Source organism: Leptodactylus fuscus, chromosome 1 (assembly GCF_031893055.1).
Source record: "Leptodactylus fuscus isolate aLepFus1 chromosome 1, aLepFus1.hap2, whole genome shotgun sequence".
Classification (NCBI taxonomy): domain Eukaryota; kingdom Metazoa; phylum Chordata; class Amphibia; order Anura; family Leptodactylidae; genus Leptodactylus; species Leptodactylus fuscus.
Genome location: NC_134265.1, coordinates 187,305,581 through 187,325,754, shown reverse-complemented (window position 1 = coordinate 187,325,754; position 20,174 = coordinate 187,305,581). Strand labels below are relative to the sequence as shown.

General features: G+C 43.9%; 1 protein-coding gene across 1 annotated transcript in view; it reads right to left on the bottom strand.

Annotated features, from left to right (window-relative positions):
* Positions 1-19,332, bottom strand: part of TRIM14 (tripartite motif containing 14) — an 80,081-nt gene extending 60,749 nt beyond the window's left edge. Inside the window, exon 1 of the mRNA XM_075280439.1 lies at positions 18,609-19,332. Within this exon, the coding sequence (XP_075136540.1) occupies positions 18,609-19,205 (597 nt within the window). The 5' untranslated portion in view covers positions 19,206-19,332. The remainder of the gene's footprint in view (positions 1-18,608) is intronic.
* Positions 19,333-20,174: the final 842 nt, after the last annotated feature.

Sequence of the window (20,174 nt, the reverse complement as noted above, 5' to 3'; positions counted from 1 at the left end):
TCCACACATCTGTCCGCTTCACTGCGTTTAATGGAGGAGGAGGAGGAGGAGGAGGAGGAAGAAGAGTTGTCCGATGATGTGATGGTGATACAGGAGGCTTCCGGGCAACTTCGAATCGTCCCATTGTTGCAGCGCGGATGGGTAGACATGGAGCATGAGGAGGAAATGGAGATTGAACTTTCCGGTGGGGCCAGAGGAGTCATGCCAACTAACACTGTGGCAGACATGGCTGAGTTCATGTTGGGGTGCTTTACAACCGACAAGCGTATTGTCAAAATCATGGAGGACAACCAGTACTGGATCTTTGCTATCCTTGACCCCCGGTATAAAAACAACATCTCGTCTTTTATTCCGGTAGAGGGGAGGGCCAATCGCATCAATGCTTGCCACAGGCAATTGGTGCAGAATATGATGGAGATGTTTCCAGCATGTGACGTTGGCGGCAGGGAGGGCAGTTCCTCCAGTAGGCAACCAAGTTCTCACCGGTCCACACAAACGAGGGGCACACTGTCTAAGGTCTGGGACACCTTGATGGCACCCCCTCGCCAAAGTGCCGCCACGGAGGGTCCTAGTGTCACCAGGCGTGAGAAGTATAGGCGCATGTTGCGGGAATACCTTTCCGACCACAGCCCTGTCCTCTCCGACCCCTCTGCGCCCTACACGTATTGGGTGTCGAAGTTGGACCTGTGGCTTGAACTTGCCCTATATGCCTTGGAGGTGCTGTCCTGTCCTGCCGCCAGCGTCCTATCTGAGAGGGTGTTCAGTGCAGCCGGTGGCATCATCACTGACAAGCGCACCCGTCTGTCAGCTGAGAGTGCCGACCGGCTCACTTTGATAAAAATGAACCACCACTGGATAGAGCCTTCATTTTTGTGCCCACCTGTGTAAAGCACCCCAACATGAAACTCCATGTCTGTACTCAACCTCTCCAATTCCTCCGCATCCTCATACTCATCCACCATAAGCGTTGCACAATTCTGCTAATACTAGGCTCCCTCCAACATGATTTCCCCCAACTCTGCTGGTTAGAGGCTCCCTCCACCCTGATTTCCACCAACTCTGCTGGTTAGAGGCTCCCTCCACCCTGCTTTCCCACAACTCTGCTGGTTAGAGGCTCCCTCCACCATGAATTTGCCCAAACTGGGCTGGTTAGAGGCTCCCTCCACCATGAATTGGTCCAAACTGGGGTTTTTAGAGGCTCCCTCCACCATGAATTTGCCCAAACTGGGCTGGTTAGAGGCTCCCTCCACCATGAATTGGTCCAAACTGGGCTGGTTAGAGGCTCCCTCCACCATGAATTGGTCCAAATTGGGGTTTTTAGAGGCTCCCTCCACCATGAATTGGTCCAAACTGGGCTGTTTAGAGGCTCCCTCCACCATGAATTGGTCCAAACTGGGGTTTTTAGAGGCTCCCTCCACCATGAATTGGTCCAAACTGGGCTGGTTAGAGGCTCCCTCCACCATGAATTGGTCCAAACTGGGATTTTTAGAGGCTCCCTCCACCATGAATTGGTCCAAACTGGGGTTTTTAGAGGCTCCCTCCACCATGAATTGGTCCAAACTGGGGTTTTTAGAGGCTCCCTCCACCATGAATTGGTCCAAACTGGGGTTTTTAGAGGCTCCCTCCACCATGAATTTGCCCAAACTGGGCTGTTTAGAGGCTCCCTCCACCATGAATTGGTCCAAACTGGGTTTTTTAGAGGCTCCCTCCACCATGAATTGGTCCAAACTGGGGTTTTTAGAGGCTCCCTCCACCATGAATTGGTCCAAACTGGGGTTTTTAGAGGCTCCCTCCACCATGAATTTGCCCAAACTGGGCTGTTTAGAGGCTCCCTCCACCATGAATTTGCCCAAACTGGGCTGTTTAGAGGCTCCCTCCACCATGAATTTGCCCAAACTGGGCTGTTTAGAGGCTCCCTCCACCATGAATTTGCCCAAACTGGGCTGGTTAGAGGCTCCCTCCACCATGAATTGGTCCAAACTGGGTTTTTTAGAGGCTCCCTCCACCATGAATTTGCCCAAACTGGGCTGTTTAGAGGCTCCCTCCACCATGAATTGGTCCAAACTGGGTTTTTTAGAGGCTCCCTCCACCATGAATTGGTCCAAACTGGGCTGTTTAGAGGCTCCCTCCACCATGAATTTGCCCAAACTGGGCTGGTTAGAGGCTTCCTCCACCATGAATTGGTCCAAACTGGGCTGTTTAGAGGCTCCCTCCACCATGAATTTGCCCAAACTGGGCTGGTTAGAGGCTCCCTCCACCATTAATTGGTCCAAACTGGGCTGGTTAGAGGCTCCCTCCACCATGAATTTGCCCAAACTGGGCTGTTTAGAGGTTCCCTCCACCATGAATTTGCCCAAACTGGGCTGGTTAGAGGCTCCCTCCACCATGAATTGGTCCAAACTGGGTTTTTTAGAGGCTCCCTCCACCATGAATTTGCCCAAACTGGGCTGGTTAGAGGCTCCCTCCACCATGAATTGGTCCAAACTGGGTTTTTTAGAGGCTCCCTCCACCATGAATTGGTCCAAACTGGGCTGTTTAGAGGCTCCCTCCACCATGAATTTGCCCAAACTGGGCTGGTTAGAGGCTCCCTCCACCATGAATTGGTCCAAACTGGGGTTTTTAGAGGCTCCCTCCACCATGAATTGGTCCAAACTTGGCTGTTTAGAGGCTCCCTCCACCATTAATTGGTCCAAACTGGGCTGGTTAGAGGCTCCCTCCACCATGAATTGGTCCAAACTGGGATTTTTAGAGGCTCCCTCCACCATGAATTGGTCCAAACTGGGGTTTTTAGAGGCTCCCTCCACCATGAATTGGTCCAAACTGGGCTGTTTAGCGGCTCCCTCCACCATTAATTGGTCCAAACTGGGCTGGTTAGAGGCTCCCTCCACCATGAATTTGCCCAAACTGGGCTGTTTAGAGGCTCCCTCCACCATGAATTTGCCCAAACTGGGCTGGTTAGAGGCTCCCTCCACCATGAATTGGTCCAAACTGGGGTTTTTAGAGGCTCCCTCCACCATGAATTGGTCCAAACTTGGCTGTTTAGAGGCTCCCTCCACCATTAATTGGTCCAAACTGGGCTGGTTAGAGGCTCCCTCCACCATGAATTGGTCCAAACTGGGTTTTTTAGAGGCTCCCTCCACCATGAATTTGCCCAAACTGGGCTGTTTAGAGGCTCCCTCCACCATGAATTGGTCCAAACTGGGCTGGTTAGAGGCTCCCTCCACCATGAATTTGCCCAAACTGGGCTGTTTAGAGGCTCCCTCCACCATTAATTGGTCCAAACTGGGCTGGTTAGAGGCTCCCTCCACCATGAATTTGCCCAAACTGGGCTGTTTAGAGGCTCCCTCCACCATGAATTGGTCCAAACTGGGTTTTTTAGAGGCTCCCTCCACCATGAATTGGTCCAAACTGGGCTGTTTAGAGGCTCCCTCCACCATGAATTTGCCCAAACTGGGCTGGTTACAGGCTCCCTCCACCATGAATTGGTCCAAACTGGGCTGGTTAGAGGCTCCCTCCACCATGAATTTGCCCAAACTGGGCTGTTTAGAGGCTCTCTCCACCATGAATTGGTCCAAACTGGGTTTTTTAGAGGCTCCCTCCACCATGAATTGGTCCAAACTGGGCTGTTTAGAGGTTCCCTCCACCATGAATTTGCCCAAACTGGGCTGGTTAGAGGCTCCCTCCACCATTAATTGGTCCAAACTGGGCTGGTTAGAGGCTCCCTCCACCATGAATTTGCCCAAACTGGGCTGTTTAGAGGCTCCCTCCACCATGAATTTGCCCAAACTGGGCTGTTTAGAGGCTCCCTCCACCATGAATTTGCCCAAACTGGGCTGGTTAGAGGCTCCCTCCACCATGAATTGGTCCAAACTGGGTTTTTTAGAGGCTCCCTCCACCATGAATTTGCCCAAACTGGGCTGGTTAGAGGCTCCCTCCACCATGAATTGGTCCAAACTGGGTTTTTTAGAGGCTCCCTCCACCATGAATTGGTCCAAACTGGGCTGTTTAGAGGCTCCCTCCACCATGAATTTGCCCAAACTGGGCTGGTTAGAGGCTCCCTCCACCATGAATTGGTCCAAACTGGGGTTTTTAGAGGCTCCCTCCACCATGAATTGGTCCAAACTTGGCTGTTTAGAGGCTCCCTCCACCATTAATTGGTCCAAACTGGGCTGGTTAGAGGCTCCCTCCACCATGAATTGGTCCAAACTGGGTTTTTTAGAGGCTCCCTCCACCATGAATTGGTCTAAACTGGGGTTTTTAGATGCTCCCTCCACCATGAATTGGTCCAAACTGGGCTGTTTAGCGGCTCCCTCCACCATTAATTGGTCCAAACTGGGCTGGTTAGAGGCTCCCTCCACCATGAATTTGCCCAAACTGGGCTGGTTAGAGGCTCCCTCCACCATGAATTGGTCCAAACTGGGGTTTTTAGAGGCTCCCTCCACCATGAATTGGTCCAAACTTGGCTGTTTAGAGGCTCCCTCCACCATTAATTGGTCCAAACTGGGCTGGTTAGAGGCTCCCTCCACCATGAATTGGTCCAAACTGGGTTTTTTAGAGGCTCCCTCCACCATGAATTTGCCCAAACTGGGCTGTTTAGAGGCTCCCTCCACCATGAATTGGTCCAAACTGGGCTGGTTAGAGGCTCCCTCCACCATGAATTTCCCAAAACTTGGCTGTTTAGAGGCTCCCTCCACCATTAATTGGTCCAAACTGGGCTGGTTAGAGGCTCCCTCCACCATGAATTTGCCCAAACTGGGCTGTTTAGAGGCTCCCTCCACCATGAATTGGTCCAAACTGGGTTTTTTAGAGGCTCCCTCCACCATGAATTGGTCCAAACTGGGCTGTTTAGAGGCTCCCTCCACCATGAATTTGCCCAAACTGGGCTGGTTAGAGGCTCCCTCCACCATGAATTGGTCCAAACTGGGCTGGTTAGAGGCTCCCTCCACCATGAATTTGCCCAAACTGGGCTGTTTAGAGGCTCCCTCCACCATGAATTGGTCCAAACTGGGTTTTTTAGAGGCTCCCTCCACCATGAATTGGTCCAAACTGGGCTGTTTAGAGGCTCCCTCCACCATGAATTTGCCCAAACTGGGCTGGTTAGAGGCTCCCTCCACCATTAATTGGTCCAAACTGGGCTGGTTAGAGGCTCCCTCCACCATGAATTTGCCCAAACTGGGCTGTTTAGAGGCTCCCTCCACCATGAATTTGCCCAAACTGGGCTGTTTAGAGGCTCCCTCCACCATGAATTTGCCCAAACTGGGCTGGTTAGAGGCTCCCTCCACCATGAATTGGTCCAAACTGGGTTTTTTAGAGGCTCCCTCCACCATGAATTTGCCCAAACTGGGCTGGTTAGAGGCTCCCTCCACCATGAATTGGTCCAAACTGGGTTTTTTAGAGGCTCCCTCCACCATGAATTTGCCCAAACTGGGCTGGTTAGAGGCTCCCTCCACCATGAATTGGTCCAAACTGGGTTTTTTAGAGGCTCCCTCCACCATGAATTTGCCCACACTGGGCTGGTTAGAGGCTCCCTCCACCATTAATTGGTCCAAACTGGGGTTTTTAGAGGCTCCCTCCACCATGAATTTGCCCAAACTGGGGTGTTTAGAGGCTCCCTCCACCATGAATTTGCCCAAACTCTGCTGGTTAGAGGCTCAATCCACCCTGATTTTCAAAACAAATGTTGGTGCCAACCTCAACTTACTACAAGGGCCAAATTCACTGCTGGTGACAAGCTCTCCTCACTGCAAGTGCCAAATACACATGTTTCAAGGTGTTTTCCTACTGTCAGAGAGGTGGTATTGAGTGTGTAAAGTGTGTAGTTGTTAGGCTGTGATGTTGGGGTAATAGAGGGTCTTTGGTGTGTTAGATGCCCCCAGACATGCTTCCCCTGCTGTCCCAGTGTCATTCCAGAGGTGTTGGCATCATTTCCTGGGGTGTCATAGTGGACTTGGTGACCCTCCAGACACGGATTTGGGTTTCCCCCTTAACGAGTATCTGTTCCCCATAGACTATAATGGGGTTCGAAACCCATTCGAACACACGAACATTGAGCGGCTGTTCGAATCGAATTTCGAACCTTGAACATTTTAGTGTTCGCTCATCTCTAACTGCTAGCTTATGTAAATTCAAGAAACTATTCCTCTTACTGTTTACACATTATTTTCAAGAAACCAACCTGTTCTATCTCTTTATCTAGGCTTTTAGGACAGATAAGGTGACTCACTGCTCTCTGAACATGAGGAAAGCTGAGTTCTCAGTATTAATATTTTCTACTGTCAATTCCAGGAAATCAGGTCAGCAAATTGCAGTTTGCTGATAAAGGCTCGGACAGTTAGTATCTATACTGTCTACTGACTCCTATTTGCGAATTCCTGATAGCTGCATTCTCCATTAAAGTATAATAGCTCTAATGGCTGCATTGAAGTTTATAGAGAGCAGAGCGACCAAGAGCTGGTCAACAGAGGTTAGAACGCCTATGTGGTTTAAGTGAAGTCTCCAGGGAATTTCTTTTGAAATTCAATGGATAATCTGCACCAAATATATGTGGCAGATCTTTTTGTACCTATTTGGTATCACTATAGTGATATATTTATAGTGTATAAAATTTAAGTTTTTACAAAGATAGAATTTATTTGTAATTTGAGTCCAACAACTGAACTTTGTAAATGAAATGGTAGAAGTTACATTTTGATGCCATAGGAAGGTCTGATATGTCATAAAAAAATAATAATTAAAAATAATATTTTGTTAGACTATGACATATAAAATATGAATTTTTTTTTTATGTAGATTGTGAGCCCCATATAGAGATCGCAATGTACATTTTTTTCCCCCTGTCAATATGTCTTTGTAGAATGGGAGGAAATCCACACAAACACAGGGAGAACATACGAACTATTTGCAGATGTTGTTCCTGGCAGGATTCAAACCCAGGACTCCAGCACTGCAAGGCTGCAGTGCTAACCACTGAGCCACCGTGTTGCCCCCAAATATGAAAAAAATAAAAAATATTCACATTGAATATATATTCTCCCAAAATACATCAATCACACTTGCACCTGACACCAACATGGAAAAGGGATCTTTACTGTAAGAGCTGTGAGACTATCGGACTCTGTGGAGGCTCTCATGGAAAATTTAAAAGTACCATGGATGTCTTTCTTGGGTACAAAGATATTACTGTTTATATTGTCAGGGTCTGAGGTTGCCAAGTGGGGTAGCATAGACACACAAGTCCAGATTTTTAGTTCAAAAAGGTAGAATTTTATTTTTACTCCACAAAAACAGTGCAGCAACAAAAAGAGAGAGAGAAAAAAAAGAGAGTTCGGTACTGAGAGTGAGTGCAGACTGGTGAGTTGAACCCATGTGTGCAGGGCAGGCTGTCAGCACACAGTACTGTGCTGGCAGCTGCCTGCTACCTAGGGATGAAGGGGTTATTACAGTACATAATACTGTGCTACAGGGGCCACTATAGGGCCTAGTACTGTGTTTAGGGGCCACTATAGGGTATAATACTGCATACAGGAGCCACTATAGGGTATAATACTGTATACAGGAGCCACTGTAGGGTATAATACTGTGTACATGGGTCACTATAGGGTATAATACTGTGTACAGGGGCCACTATAGGGTATAATACTGTATACAGGTGCCACTGTAGGGTATAATACTGTGTACAGGGGCCACTATTGGGCATAATAGTGACTGCAGGAACGCGGGGGGAAAATGGGCGGTCAGTCGGGGTCTTTGGAGGGGGGGGGCCCATGTCAAAGGTTCGCCACGGGGCCTCGCCATTCCTAGTTACGCCACTGGTATAGAGTAGTATAGAATGGATGCAGGGAGTGGGCAAAACAGTTTGTGGTCACAAAAATTGTGAAATGCTATATTAATATTACTATGATTTTTTATATTATTTTTGCATTCGCTTCTGCAGGAGGTGGTTGCCATTAACACATACAGCAGGGATAATGTCACAACGATATGATATTATTATGACACCATGTCTGTATAATATTTTACCAATGCAGATACTAGTACCCTAACACTAAAGGGGAGGCCCCTTACAAATAAAACATTATCAGCTACTTGAACCTAAAGAAAATGATGTCTCCATTTTAGTCGTACCTTAGACAATTGCCTTCTCCATCTGTTCTTTGTTCCACTGGTGCAAAGTAATATAAAGATAGAAATAAATAAGGTCCTATGTATCTGAAGTACCTATACATGGTGGATCTGATGTCACTGCTCAGTAATTGATGGTAAACAGTCACTTTGTTATTGATACTGGCCAAATTAGGATTTATCATCAGTTTCTGAGAAGTTTATACAAAACTGACAACTAACATGGCTGCACTTCCTGTTGTCATTTTTGCAAAAATGCTCACCACTTAAATAAAAAATGCTAATATCTGCTATCTATTATATTTTTCTAACATCATACAGTTCAAATCTCCCCTATTTCTATTGCATTAATATTTAATATATAAGTATTATTTATTATGCTTACTTACTAATTGCATTAATATTTAATATATAAGTATTTAAACAGCATGTAGAAAAAAGCAAGTAAATTCATGGTACACATATTCCAACCCTTCCTGACATCTGCCCTAATAGCAAGGAAATTAAGCAGGCGCCATAACCACCAGGTCTCCACCGTTTTTCACAGTGTTGATCCTGTCATAATGTCAGCAATCACAATCCTCTCCGATCATGGACATCAGGTGTCTTTCTTAGTTTCCAATCCTACTTCCTCAATCTCGATGCAGCCCCCAGTCCCACTTCCTACCTAATTGTGCTGATACTGTTTCTGCTTGCCAAGTTTGCGGGAGATATTCAGCAGTTTCCATACATATGGCATTTCACAAACACAGACAGGAGGGGCTATTGTTCATCACCACTGCCTCAATCCTCTGGCCATTTCCACTGGAGCGATCCATGGGGCCTAGTCCTTCCATGCAACTACTCATAGGGAAATGCAGGACACATTTTGGCCATGGACACTTAGGTTCTCTCACTGGTTGAGCAGTGGAGATGTTCAAGATACAATAGGTTCAAAAAAATTTCTTCTGTGAGCAAGGGGTCCTATAAAATGGACCACTTATTAAATGCAGTTGCCTATTAAACCATATCTGCCACTAGTTATCCTGAAGAGTCCATTTCATAAAATACCTCTTCTATGGCTAGTTATAGACTAAACAGAACAAGAAGTACCTCACTGATAAAAGGCTGGGGGCTCTTTGCAACCACTAACTTTGTACAGTAATACAGAAATGGCAAGTTAAATGGACATTAACTTATCAGACAACTTAGCCGCATTCATTAGAACATGTAATGCCCTTTTTTATGCTTGAAAAAACAAACAAACAATTTCTAAAGTTGCTGCCACTAGGTGTCCCCCTTCTAACTAATGGGGGCGACAGACCTCTCCTTATTGTGCCCAGAACCAGCGCCAAGGGGAAATGTAAAATGTGCTGCAGCCATAATGGAGCTATTAGCAGCAGAAAACTGATAGGGCACCATGTATGAAGGCTTATAAAGCCACAGAGCAGATTGCCCCACAAGGCCCTGCAACTATTTCAACTTTTCATGAAAACCTGAGTACCCTTTAACTCTAAAGTGTATATACCTAAAATGTACAAATACACATTTCTATAGGTCTCTCTCACAAACCCTGTGATTTGCAAAATATTTCTGACAATTTGCCCCAATTTCATAATTACGGTAAGAACACCACAATAAAACTGGTTACCAAAATTCCAAGAATGAACTATCTGGGGTCAGTTTCCTACTGCCCTGTTTCATTTTACCTCCCCTAAATTATAATCCTTTCCCACAACCAATTACCCAAGCTGGGAAGCATAAAAATGCACATTTAGGCTAAGGCACCACGTTGCGAAAATGCAGCTTTTTTTGTTGCAGATTTTGTTGCGTTTTTTTTTTAGCCAAAGCCAAGAATGGCTACATAAGGAATGGGAAATATATAGGAAGCTCTTATATTTCTCCCTTCTGCTGAATCCACTCCTGGCTTTGGCTCAAAAAACCGCACCAAAATCTACAACAAAAAAAAAGCTGTGTTTTCGCAATGTGGGGCCTTAGCCTTATAGTCATGGAGTGACAGATCCCCTTTCTCTAATGTGAATTGCAAATATGATAACTGTTCTAATCCTATGATTCATTAACCCCATACTTAGCCAGGGAAGATGAACATAACTAGTGTTGAGTGAGTAGTATTCAATCGAATACCATGCCAGCATAGGAATGCGTGTAATCGGCCGAACACCAAGGGGTTAAATGCATCAAATATTCAAAGCATTTAACCCCTTGGTGTTTGGCCGATTACACGCATTCCTATGCCGGTGAGGTATTCAATCGAATACTACTCGCTCAACACTATACATAACAGATAAAGCCATTACTGGGCATTGCACATACTCAGAATCCATTAATGCACTCAATGAAAGTACTGACCTACAGGATTGGTTTGCTGGATACATGTTTCTACGTGTCCACCTCCTCTTATGTGGTACTATATATTGACATTAGTCCTTAACTGTTGTAACCTTTCATGTCGGTCATAGATGAATAACTCACACCATCTGGCAGCTGATTTTACTGGTAGTGGCATGGCTTTTATTGCACAATAACCTAGGTTATGTACACTGTAGAGTGGATTTTCATGATGTCTATATAGTTTATTGTTATGGTGTTATAAACATACACATATTCATAAAGTATTGATATGTCTCCACCATTGTCAGGAGTCAACTGGATATTCATAAACAGTCAGAATCTCACTAGACCTGTTTCAGATAAAACTTATCTGATCTTTATGTACTAAAAACTCAATACATATGGATTACCAACAATTTAATTTCCAAATTAAAGGGGTTGACCACTTTCAGACCAATACTGAGAAAATTGTTATACAATTTTCCAATATACTTTCTGTATGAATTCCTCGGTTTTTCTAGATCTGTATTTACTGTCATTCATTCTGCTTACCTTTACTGGATGAAATTCTGACCATGCTCATGTTATGGTCATGTACTGTCCATGGTCATGTGATGGACACCCAGGTACATGGCTCATTACCAGGCAGTTCATGTGTGTTGATCACATGACCATGGACTGATTTTTATCCACTGGAAGTAAGCATAGTGAATGACAGCAAGCAAAGAGCTTGAAAACTGTGAGGAATTGATACAGAAAGTATCAATTTGGGGTCTAATATTGTATTGGGGTCTTGATATATGTAACTACGCTGTTTTTTTAAAGTCCACATTCTTTAAAAAGGCCACTCCCACTTTTTCCATGAATCCTACTTTTTGCCACCATAGCTGCCGAGTCTATACTGTACATGTATTATGCCCATTATGTCCCCTGGTGTTTCCAAGCCGCCATTTTGGGTAGGGTCACTGGCACCTAGATCAAGATCCGGGGATCCATTGCTATGACAGCCTGGAGCTTATTGAAGGCTCCCAGACTTGTCTAGCATTCATTTGTATGCTCTATGCAGCCTGTCATACAAATGATGGCATTTTCAATGTGGGACTAATAAATAAATAATGACAATATTAACAAAAAAGAAAAAAAATTCAAATCACCCCCCTTCCCCAGGCCCGGAGACTGCCTGCGCTCTGCCTGAGCGTGCGGGGAGGCTGCTGGAGCAGCGCTGCTCCAGTGGCCTCCCCAAACCACCGCTCCGTGCTAAGCCAGTCCAGGAAAGCTTGTCCGGGACTGGCTTAGGTTAGCAAAAATGCCGCCCTCCCTGAGGCCCTGGCATAGCGCCGCCTGAAGCGCTCGCTTCAGGTCGCCTCATGGGAGTTGCGGCGCTGCCCCCCCTTCCCTAGAATACATATAAAAATACCAAAGACATACTGATAGGGACTGTAGATTGTGAGCCCTATATGGGACAGTGACTGACAATATCTGTAAAGCGCTGCGGAATATGATGGCGCTATATAAGCATAATAAATAAATAAATATAGAAAATTATTGTGAATCACATACATATTAGGTATCCCTGTGTCTGAAAACACCCAGTCTAGAAAATTATAAAAATATTTTTCCCATATGTTTACACCATAGTGGAAAAAAATCAAAAGTTCGGAACCGCTGTTTTTTTTATGTTTCACTTCTGATAAAAATTTGAATAAAACGTGATCAAAACAATAGACATTCCTCAAAATGGTATAACTAAAAACTATACCGGACCAAAAAAAAAAAAAAAAAAAAACAACAGTCCCTATGTATCCCTGTACATGGGAATGTGTTAAAATGTTAATAAAAATAGATAAATTTAATATCCATGGAATCCTACCAAAACATAGAATACAGATGGCGTATAATATTGGCTGCAGAGTGAATGCTGTAAAAACAAAGCATGTATGAAAGTCCCACAAATGAACTTTTTCTCCAATTCCAGGTAGGGGTTAAAAGGCCATATGCAGAACTTCAAAAAAGATGGCTGCTTTCTTCTTCTCAGGAAGTGATAGCATGTCTGTTGATAACATGGTCATGCTGCAGCTCAAACCCAACGGATATGATGTCACTTCCTGAGAAGAAGAAAAAAGCCATATTTTTAACTCCTGCACAGAAGTTTCTGCTTCCAGTATACCTATAGGGACACCGCCAGTGTTTCAGCAGATATAACTGACATGCTGAAATTTCCAAAACCGGTTTTGGAAATTGCAGTGTTCCGCTGTGTGTATTTTTTGCAGGGGCTGTAAAACACCACATTTTTTTTACGCAGCATTTTCGCTGTAGCCACATAGTGACATTTACACTATGTAGGGCCCCAAAATTAAGGACAATAATCCCCTATCCTGTCATTAACAGAACAACCAATTTAAGGGGATAAATGTCAGATCACTGGGATTTAGCCACTGAATCTCCTAGCGATCAAGAGAACAGTGTCTTCTTGTGAATAGAACTCTAGTGTGTTTGGGTGATCAGTGCTCCATTTAATTCTATAAGGCTGTGTTACTGGGCCCTTTTCCAATAGATGCCAGCCCAGTGGAAGTAACTAAAAACAAGAAATACTTTTATGCGCCCCTCCTGGGGTTTTGACGGTCCACAGTATACTCTCCAGGGCCCTTCCAGCCTGTGACTGAGGTCACAGGAATAACGTCACCGCGCCCCACGTGATCATTGAGGCCCAATCACAGACCCTAGTAGTGATGTCTGGGGCCTGTCACCTCAGTTGCACAAGAGGGCTGAAAAGATGCTGAAGAAAGCCAGATGTAGCAAGAATGCCCAGGAGACGTGAAGCAAGGTAAGTCTAAGTGTTTGTTATTTTTAATCAGTTCCCCTGGGTGTCTAATTATTATACTCTGGAGTCTGAGGAGGCCCTAGAGTATAATAATAACACAGATGTGGAGGGCCGAACATTACAAATCTTCATCGAATTTTGTGAGGTACACCTGAAGCAGCTAATTTTATACTGTGTGGGGCTATTGTGAGGAGCATATTATACTGTGTGGGTGCTACTGTGGGGCATATTATACTATGGGGTTGGCCACTGTGGAGCATATTATATTGTGGGGGGACCACTGTGTAGCATATTATATCGTGTGGGGTCATTGTAGAGCATATTATACTGTGTGGGGGTGTGAAGCGTTTAAATGTTTTGCTTTATGTTTGCAACTGATTTCCTCTATGTCACCTAAGGTGTGGTACATGAGTTTCCCAAGTCTAGTAAAAACTCTGTGTGGATGTTCTATTACTACTTCTTGTTTCTTTCTTTCCTCATTAGGCTTGCCACCTAATGCTCTATTTGTCTACTCTTTCTGGTCTTGCCATCTGGGATTAATGTACCAAAACTAAGGAAATGTTCACAGCAGCATGAGTTAACAAATGTTTTATTAACTTCCCTGCAGTAGTGGAAAAATAGTAGGGTGTGTCTGCACCAACTATAGCAGTGATGGCGAACCTATGGCACGCGTGCCAGAGAGGGCACGCAGAGCCCTCCATGCTGGCACGCGTGCGGTCGCCCGGATCGCTCACCAACAGGGAATCCGGTACAGGATTCCCTGTTGATGAGCGATCACTGCCTTCAGTTGTATGTGCAAATGCACATACAGCTGAAAGCTGTCAGGGTAGGCCGCGGATCGCGCAACCGCGGCCTACACTGGCTGCAGAGTTTGACCTCTGCCCCGACGCGGGCGCGATGACGTCATCAGTGCCGCCAGTGACAAGAAGGTGGATGCCGGCAGCTCTTCAGGGGTGAGTATGAGAGTGGCTCACTGTGTATATGATGTTGGGGGGAGCACTTATGATACTGGGGGGGAGTGTATAATACTGGGGGGAGTGTATAATACTGAGGGGGCTTATAATACTGGGGGGAGCGTATAATACTGGGGGGGCTTATAATACTGGGTGGGGTGTATAATACTGGGGGGAGTGTATAATACTGGGGGGAGTGTATAATACTGAGGGGGCTTATAATACTGGGGGGAGTGTATAATACTGGGGGGGCTTATAATACTGGGGTGGCTTATAATACTGGGGGGTGTACTAAAGAGCATATAATACTGGGGGGGCATACTAAAGAGCATATAATACTGGGGGGGGGCCTATTTATAAGCACACAATACTGTGTGTGGATGCCACTGTGGAGCATATAATCCTGTGGGGGGGGGGGACACCTACTGCGGAGCATATAACACTGGGGGGCTACTGTGGTACTGTGGAGAATATAATATTGTGTGGTGGGCCCACTGCAGAGCATATAATACTGTCTGGGGTCCCCTCACTATTTATATCACACAGTATCTGTTTTATAGCAGACGTGATATTAGTACAGGATGTAAGAATATTACACGGTAACTATAAAACAGATCCTGTGCGATGTAAATAGTGAAAATTAATTGTTCAAAGTACCAAATGCCGAGACCTTTACATTTCAGTACAACGTTGTTTGTATTATTGAAAGCTCTGTAAAGCCCCACATGACTGTAATTTTTGGTCAGTAACTGTCCGCAATTGTGGATCTGCATAGTATTAAGTCTATATTGTCGTGTTGGCACTCCGCGAAACTTTTGTGGGTTTTGGGTTGCAGTTTGGGCACTCGGTCTCTAAAAGGTTCGCCATCACTGAACTATAGTGGGTTTTTTTTTGGTTTTTTGGGGTTTTTTTTTTAGAGAAAACTGCATAGGATTATGGGAAATGTCAATGGTATAAAAGAATTCCATTAAACAGTAAGCTGGATTGATGCTGGTGTTTTGTTTTTGTTTTTTTTTTCCTTGGTGGAGTTGACAGTAGAAAATCTGTGGGACTACAACAGCCTGAAATGCAAGTACACAGTATAGATATTTTCTGATTAATTAATTTTTTTGGACTTCCTAAAATAAACTCTTTTAAATTTCTTTTCATCAATCAAGGTATGATTGGTTTTTTTTTGAAAATCCCATACTTCACAAGGGGCCACTGTGGAGCATATTTTACTGTATGGGTGGCACCGTGGAACATATAATACTGTGGGGGGGGGGGCACTGTGGAGCATACAATGCTGTGTGGGGATCACTGTGAAGCATTTTATACTGTGTAGGGGCCACTGTGGAGCATATTATCTTATGTGGGGCTCCTTCACTATTCACATGACACATCTGTTTTATAGCAGCTGTGCATTATTATTACAGGCTTTAATAACACTGCATGGTGATTATAAAACAAATACTGTGCAATATAATTAGTGAAGGAGTCAGGGCACCGTCCATAAACCCCACCATTGTGAGTGTACTTTTTTTTTTTTAGTTCTAACTTGTATGATGAAAAGCATTGGCATGGTATATGGCATATTAGGGTGCATTAAGAGGGCAGTTTGTGGAACTACCCTTGTAATGGTGAGAGTTATTGATCTAGGGTTAATAGGGCAAGCTTAGGGGTAAACAAGGGTTATTCTACTTGACCCAGAAGGTCTTATTTGACAGTGATGTTTTACAAAGAATCCAAGCCTGCTCCTTGATCATTAGATGGTAATAATAGTAATATTTTTCTGTATGCTATCTATTATGGGAGTAGTTCCCCTTTGTGAAATTATATTGGGGTATGGTAGAGTTACTTATCTGTGATTTGTCTTTGTAAATCCTGCTAGTTTTATTGGATGTGTGGTATTTATTAATATCTTTTTGTAAAAGTTAAGTTTTCTGGGTTCCAATTTCTCCTAAAACAAAATCAAAGACAAAAAGACCTACGCACAGTGTATGAATTGTTGCAAGTCACTATTATAATTAATGGGGCTTTATCAGCAAAATTATGCTGATAGAGCTCCACATATGCGTGAATAGGCTATTCAGGCACCGGTAAAGTTATATTAAACTACCCCCCCCCGTTTTAAAATAAAACACAAAAACAGAATATGTTCAACTTACCGAATGTGCACGGGGGGCGAGCATTCAGGGCGCGACGTCATCTTCAGACACGCCTCCTCTTCCAGCGATGTCCTTGGGTCCCGCCTAACTCGCGAACTGACATTGATAAAAAATGGCACGGGCGCATGTGTAGTAGCAGTAGTAGAAGCAGCATGCTACTGCGCATGCAGCCGCGCCATTTTTTAAATCAATGTCAGTTCGCTAGTTAGACGGGACCCAAAGACATCGCTGGAAAAGGAGGCGTGGCTGAAGATGAAGTTGGACCCTGAATGCCCGCCCCCCCATTCTGTTTTAGGGTTTTATTTTAAAATGGGGGTGGGGGTAGTTTAATATAACTTTACCGGTGCCTGAATAGGCTATTCACACATATGTGGAGCTCTATAAGCATAATTTTACTGATAGAGCCCCTTTAAACAGTGTGCTGTAAAATGACTGGAAGAAAACAATGCAGGAGACAGGCAAAAGGAGGGGGAGAAGGAAACACTTGTGGAAGTACTAACAGTAAGAATGTGAATGGTAACAGCAACACTAATTCTAGTTATGGTGGCACTGCCAGTAGCATAGTATTGTTGTACTTCCTGACAATGAAGATACAATTTATGATTACTTAACTTGCTCATCTCAGTTATAGGAGGATATTGCATTCCAGAGTGTTGCGATCTTGAGTCAGACTATTATCTGTACCTCATTCTCCCCTAATGTGATAGTTAATGGAAAGTCATTCACATCTCCATTTTCTTTACATGCTGAGAAAGTTATTTCTCCTAACAGAGCAGTTTTAATCCTCTTTTTGAAAAGCAGAATGAGAACAGTCAGCATTGTTTGCAAGTAGTAGAGGATGACATTACTTTTGGTGGAGGTAGTGGCAGGGGATATAATATTGCTACTGATAGTCATTTTGGTAGGGAAACCAATGCATAGCCACAACATCAAAAAGCCCATTGAAGACCTAGGGGAAGCCTTCTAAATGGGGATGGTAAAACTGTTGGTGGTAATAGCAACATTTTTCACTTTTCCACTGCTACTGGTGCTTTGTGGCATCAACTACACACAGTAGTTGGAATGTTTTTCTACACTGCCAAATGACAAATCTATGACAAAGTGCGAGACATGCAAGCAAAAACTTATCCGTGGCTGTAAACGAATAAATGTAGGAATTACATCTCTATGTACTTAAATGAAAACACATCAACATTTTATTTGGCAAAATAGACTGCCACTGGCAGGGAAAGTGAGCTAGACCACCATAGTCCTTCCTGCAACAAGGTTCAGTGCTGCGGGTGGCATTGTAACACCTAGAATAACTAAACTGTCCACATCTTGCGTGGAAAAAAAATACTTTCGTCAAAACAAATCAGGCATGGATCTGTGACGATTTTCACAGACTCTAGATTATGCCTCCGAATAGAACTGACACTGTCTCCCTATATCATGTCCATTTACTGTACAGCTAATGCTCCCTGTTACTCCTAAAGAGTGAGACATTATCTCTTGCGGGCTGGTCCATCACATTATTCCATGCTGTACTCATGTTGCCACTGATCCCATCACTGCCGCCATTCACCACGTCCTCCGGCCTGGTTCATCACATTTCACTATACCTCTCTGCTTTATTTCAGATCAGCTCCCATAAAGGTATAGACAGCTTTTTTTTTTTTTTTTAATTTCGTCATCACTTTTCAACTAGGGGCACAGCCATAAATTTGTCTCCCAAATACCTACAAGCCCCGTAGCAGTTACTCGTCTTTAAACTCATTGCTTTTTGCAATATAATCAGCATGTGTTTCTAAAAATCCACGGACAAGCACCTTTCCAAAGGATAATTTTTGGAGCATTTTAAAATGTGTAAAAGTGAGCAGCAACGCCGTATATGATTCAACTCTAAGTTTGTATCCAATGCATGACCATTCTTTTTTCCCATATATATACATGTCACTTATATATCATTTCAGCTGTGTTTGCCATAGAGAGCAAAAATCTTGGGACTGAACCACCTGAAACAAAATTAATATTGATTGGTTCATCCATTGCTATTAATGTACTTTGGAAAAATATCAATCTACATAACCTAATAATGCAATTGTAATGTGTAACTATGTGCTTATTGCAATATTGTATAGTACAACTGTGAAATATTGTGAAAATTGTTAGATCTCTTGCCAGCATTATATAAAGTATAAATTACAGGCTGAAATTACCATTTTAAGCAATGATGTTAATAAAACACAGAGGTACCTTTTTGTGCGTGGCTTCTTCTTGTATAAGTGTCACTGGATGACCTTTGTGTGCTCCAAGTAGGGGGCATAGTGTACACACACATACTCTGCACGCTTTGCAGAAGAGCTCTACTGGCCTCTCCCTATGCTCCAGACACCAGCTTGTCATTGTCTTCGTGGCCACCATCTTTCTGGCTTCTTCTCCTTCTGCGTTACACACTTGGTGGTTCTCTTCCAGCATGTGTGGCTGAAAGTGCTCAGAACAATAGGATTCCCCACAAGTCAAACAGCTCCATTGGGCAACGCATGGGCTATGAGGTGGACACAGGTCACAGTGTAATGGCTGTTGGTGTTCTGTCACTTGCCCTTTCCTGGGCAATTTGCAAGAGGGGCACGGCCTTTCACAATTAGTAAGCTTCTGCCAGAAATCCTCCAGACAGCTAAGACAGAAGCGGTGCCCACATGATACCATTAATACAGACGAAGGACATCTAGAATTACATATACCACACTTAACACTTGGTTGGCACAAGTTGGAGATGGCTGTGGGCATCATCGGCGAATCTGTGTTGCAGATACCATTATCATGTAAATTACCTTCTTCTTGCTTGTCCATTACTTCTTCTCCTGCTTGATGCTTTGCTGACTCACCTTGGTCTACAGGTGACAAAATTGTGATGGTCTTCTGTATTATAATGCTACAACCAGTTTCTCTGTTTTCAATATTCGCAGCCACCTGGGTAATCTTAGAAAGCCTCCATTCCCTTGTGTCTTGAACACGATGGCTTTGTTGCTGTGCTATTCAAATGAAGGAACAACTGGTTTCTGTCACCAGGAAATGAAACTACGTTCTGTTTACACGTGACAAGTTACTGTAGCACTGATTGACCCTTTAATGACTAGACTGACTTCACCATGCCATGTTACATTAAGGCATATGTATTTGCATTGCTATTTTTTATTTTATTGTATGTGTTTCTATTGAGAAGATTGATTTATTGCTGTATCATTTCCTTTGTAATATAACATAGGGTTCTTATTAATAATCACAATATTCTAGGATCCACTTTAACTTTACCAAATATATAAATTTTATTGCTATACATGATTGGGTTTATTTATTAAAGTACAAGAACTTAACATAAAGAAAGTTCTCTCTTCTAGGTGGATTTATGTTCCTGTGAAAAAAATAGTGCAGACAAAATCAGGGTTGCCATATCTATTACAACTTGAAGCACTGAATAAAAAGTTTAATGGGATACTGTGACAGCAGGTGGCTTGGCCATCCAGTTTTCATTTGCATTATGACTATGTCATGACTGCACTGTGCAGTTGGACCCTTGGCGTGCCTTTAATGGAACCCTTAAAGGGATTCTATTATTAGAATCCTTTTTTTAATTAATACCACGTAGGAATAACTTTAAGAAAGGCTATTGTTCCCCTACCTTTAGAATTCTTCTCTGCACTGACATTCTGTAGATATCCCAGTTTTTCTTGGTATTCTAATGAGTCTCCAGACAGCACAGAGGGGGTTTCTCCCTGCTCTCCAGCACTGCCTCCTTCTTCTACAGCTGCGCCTCTCTGC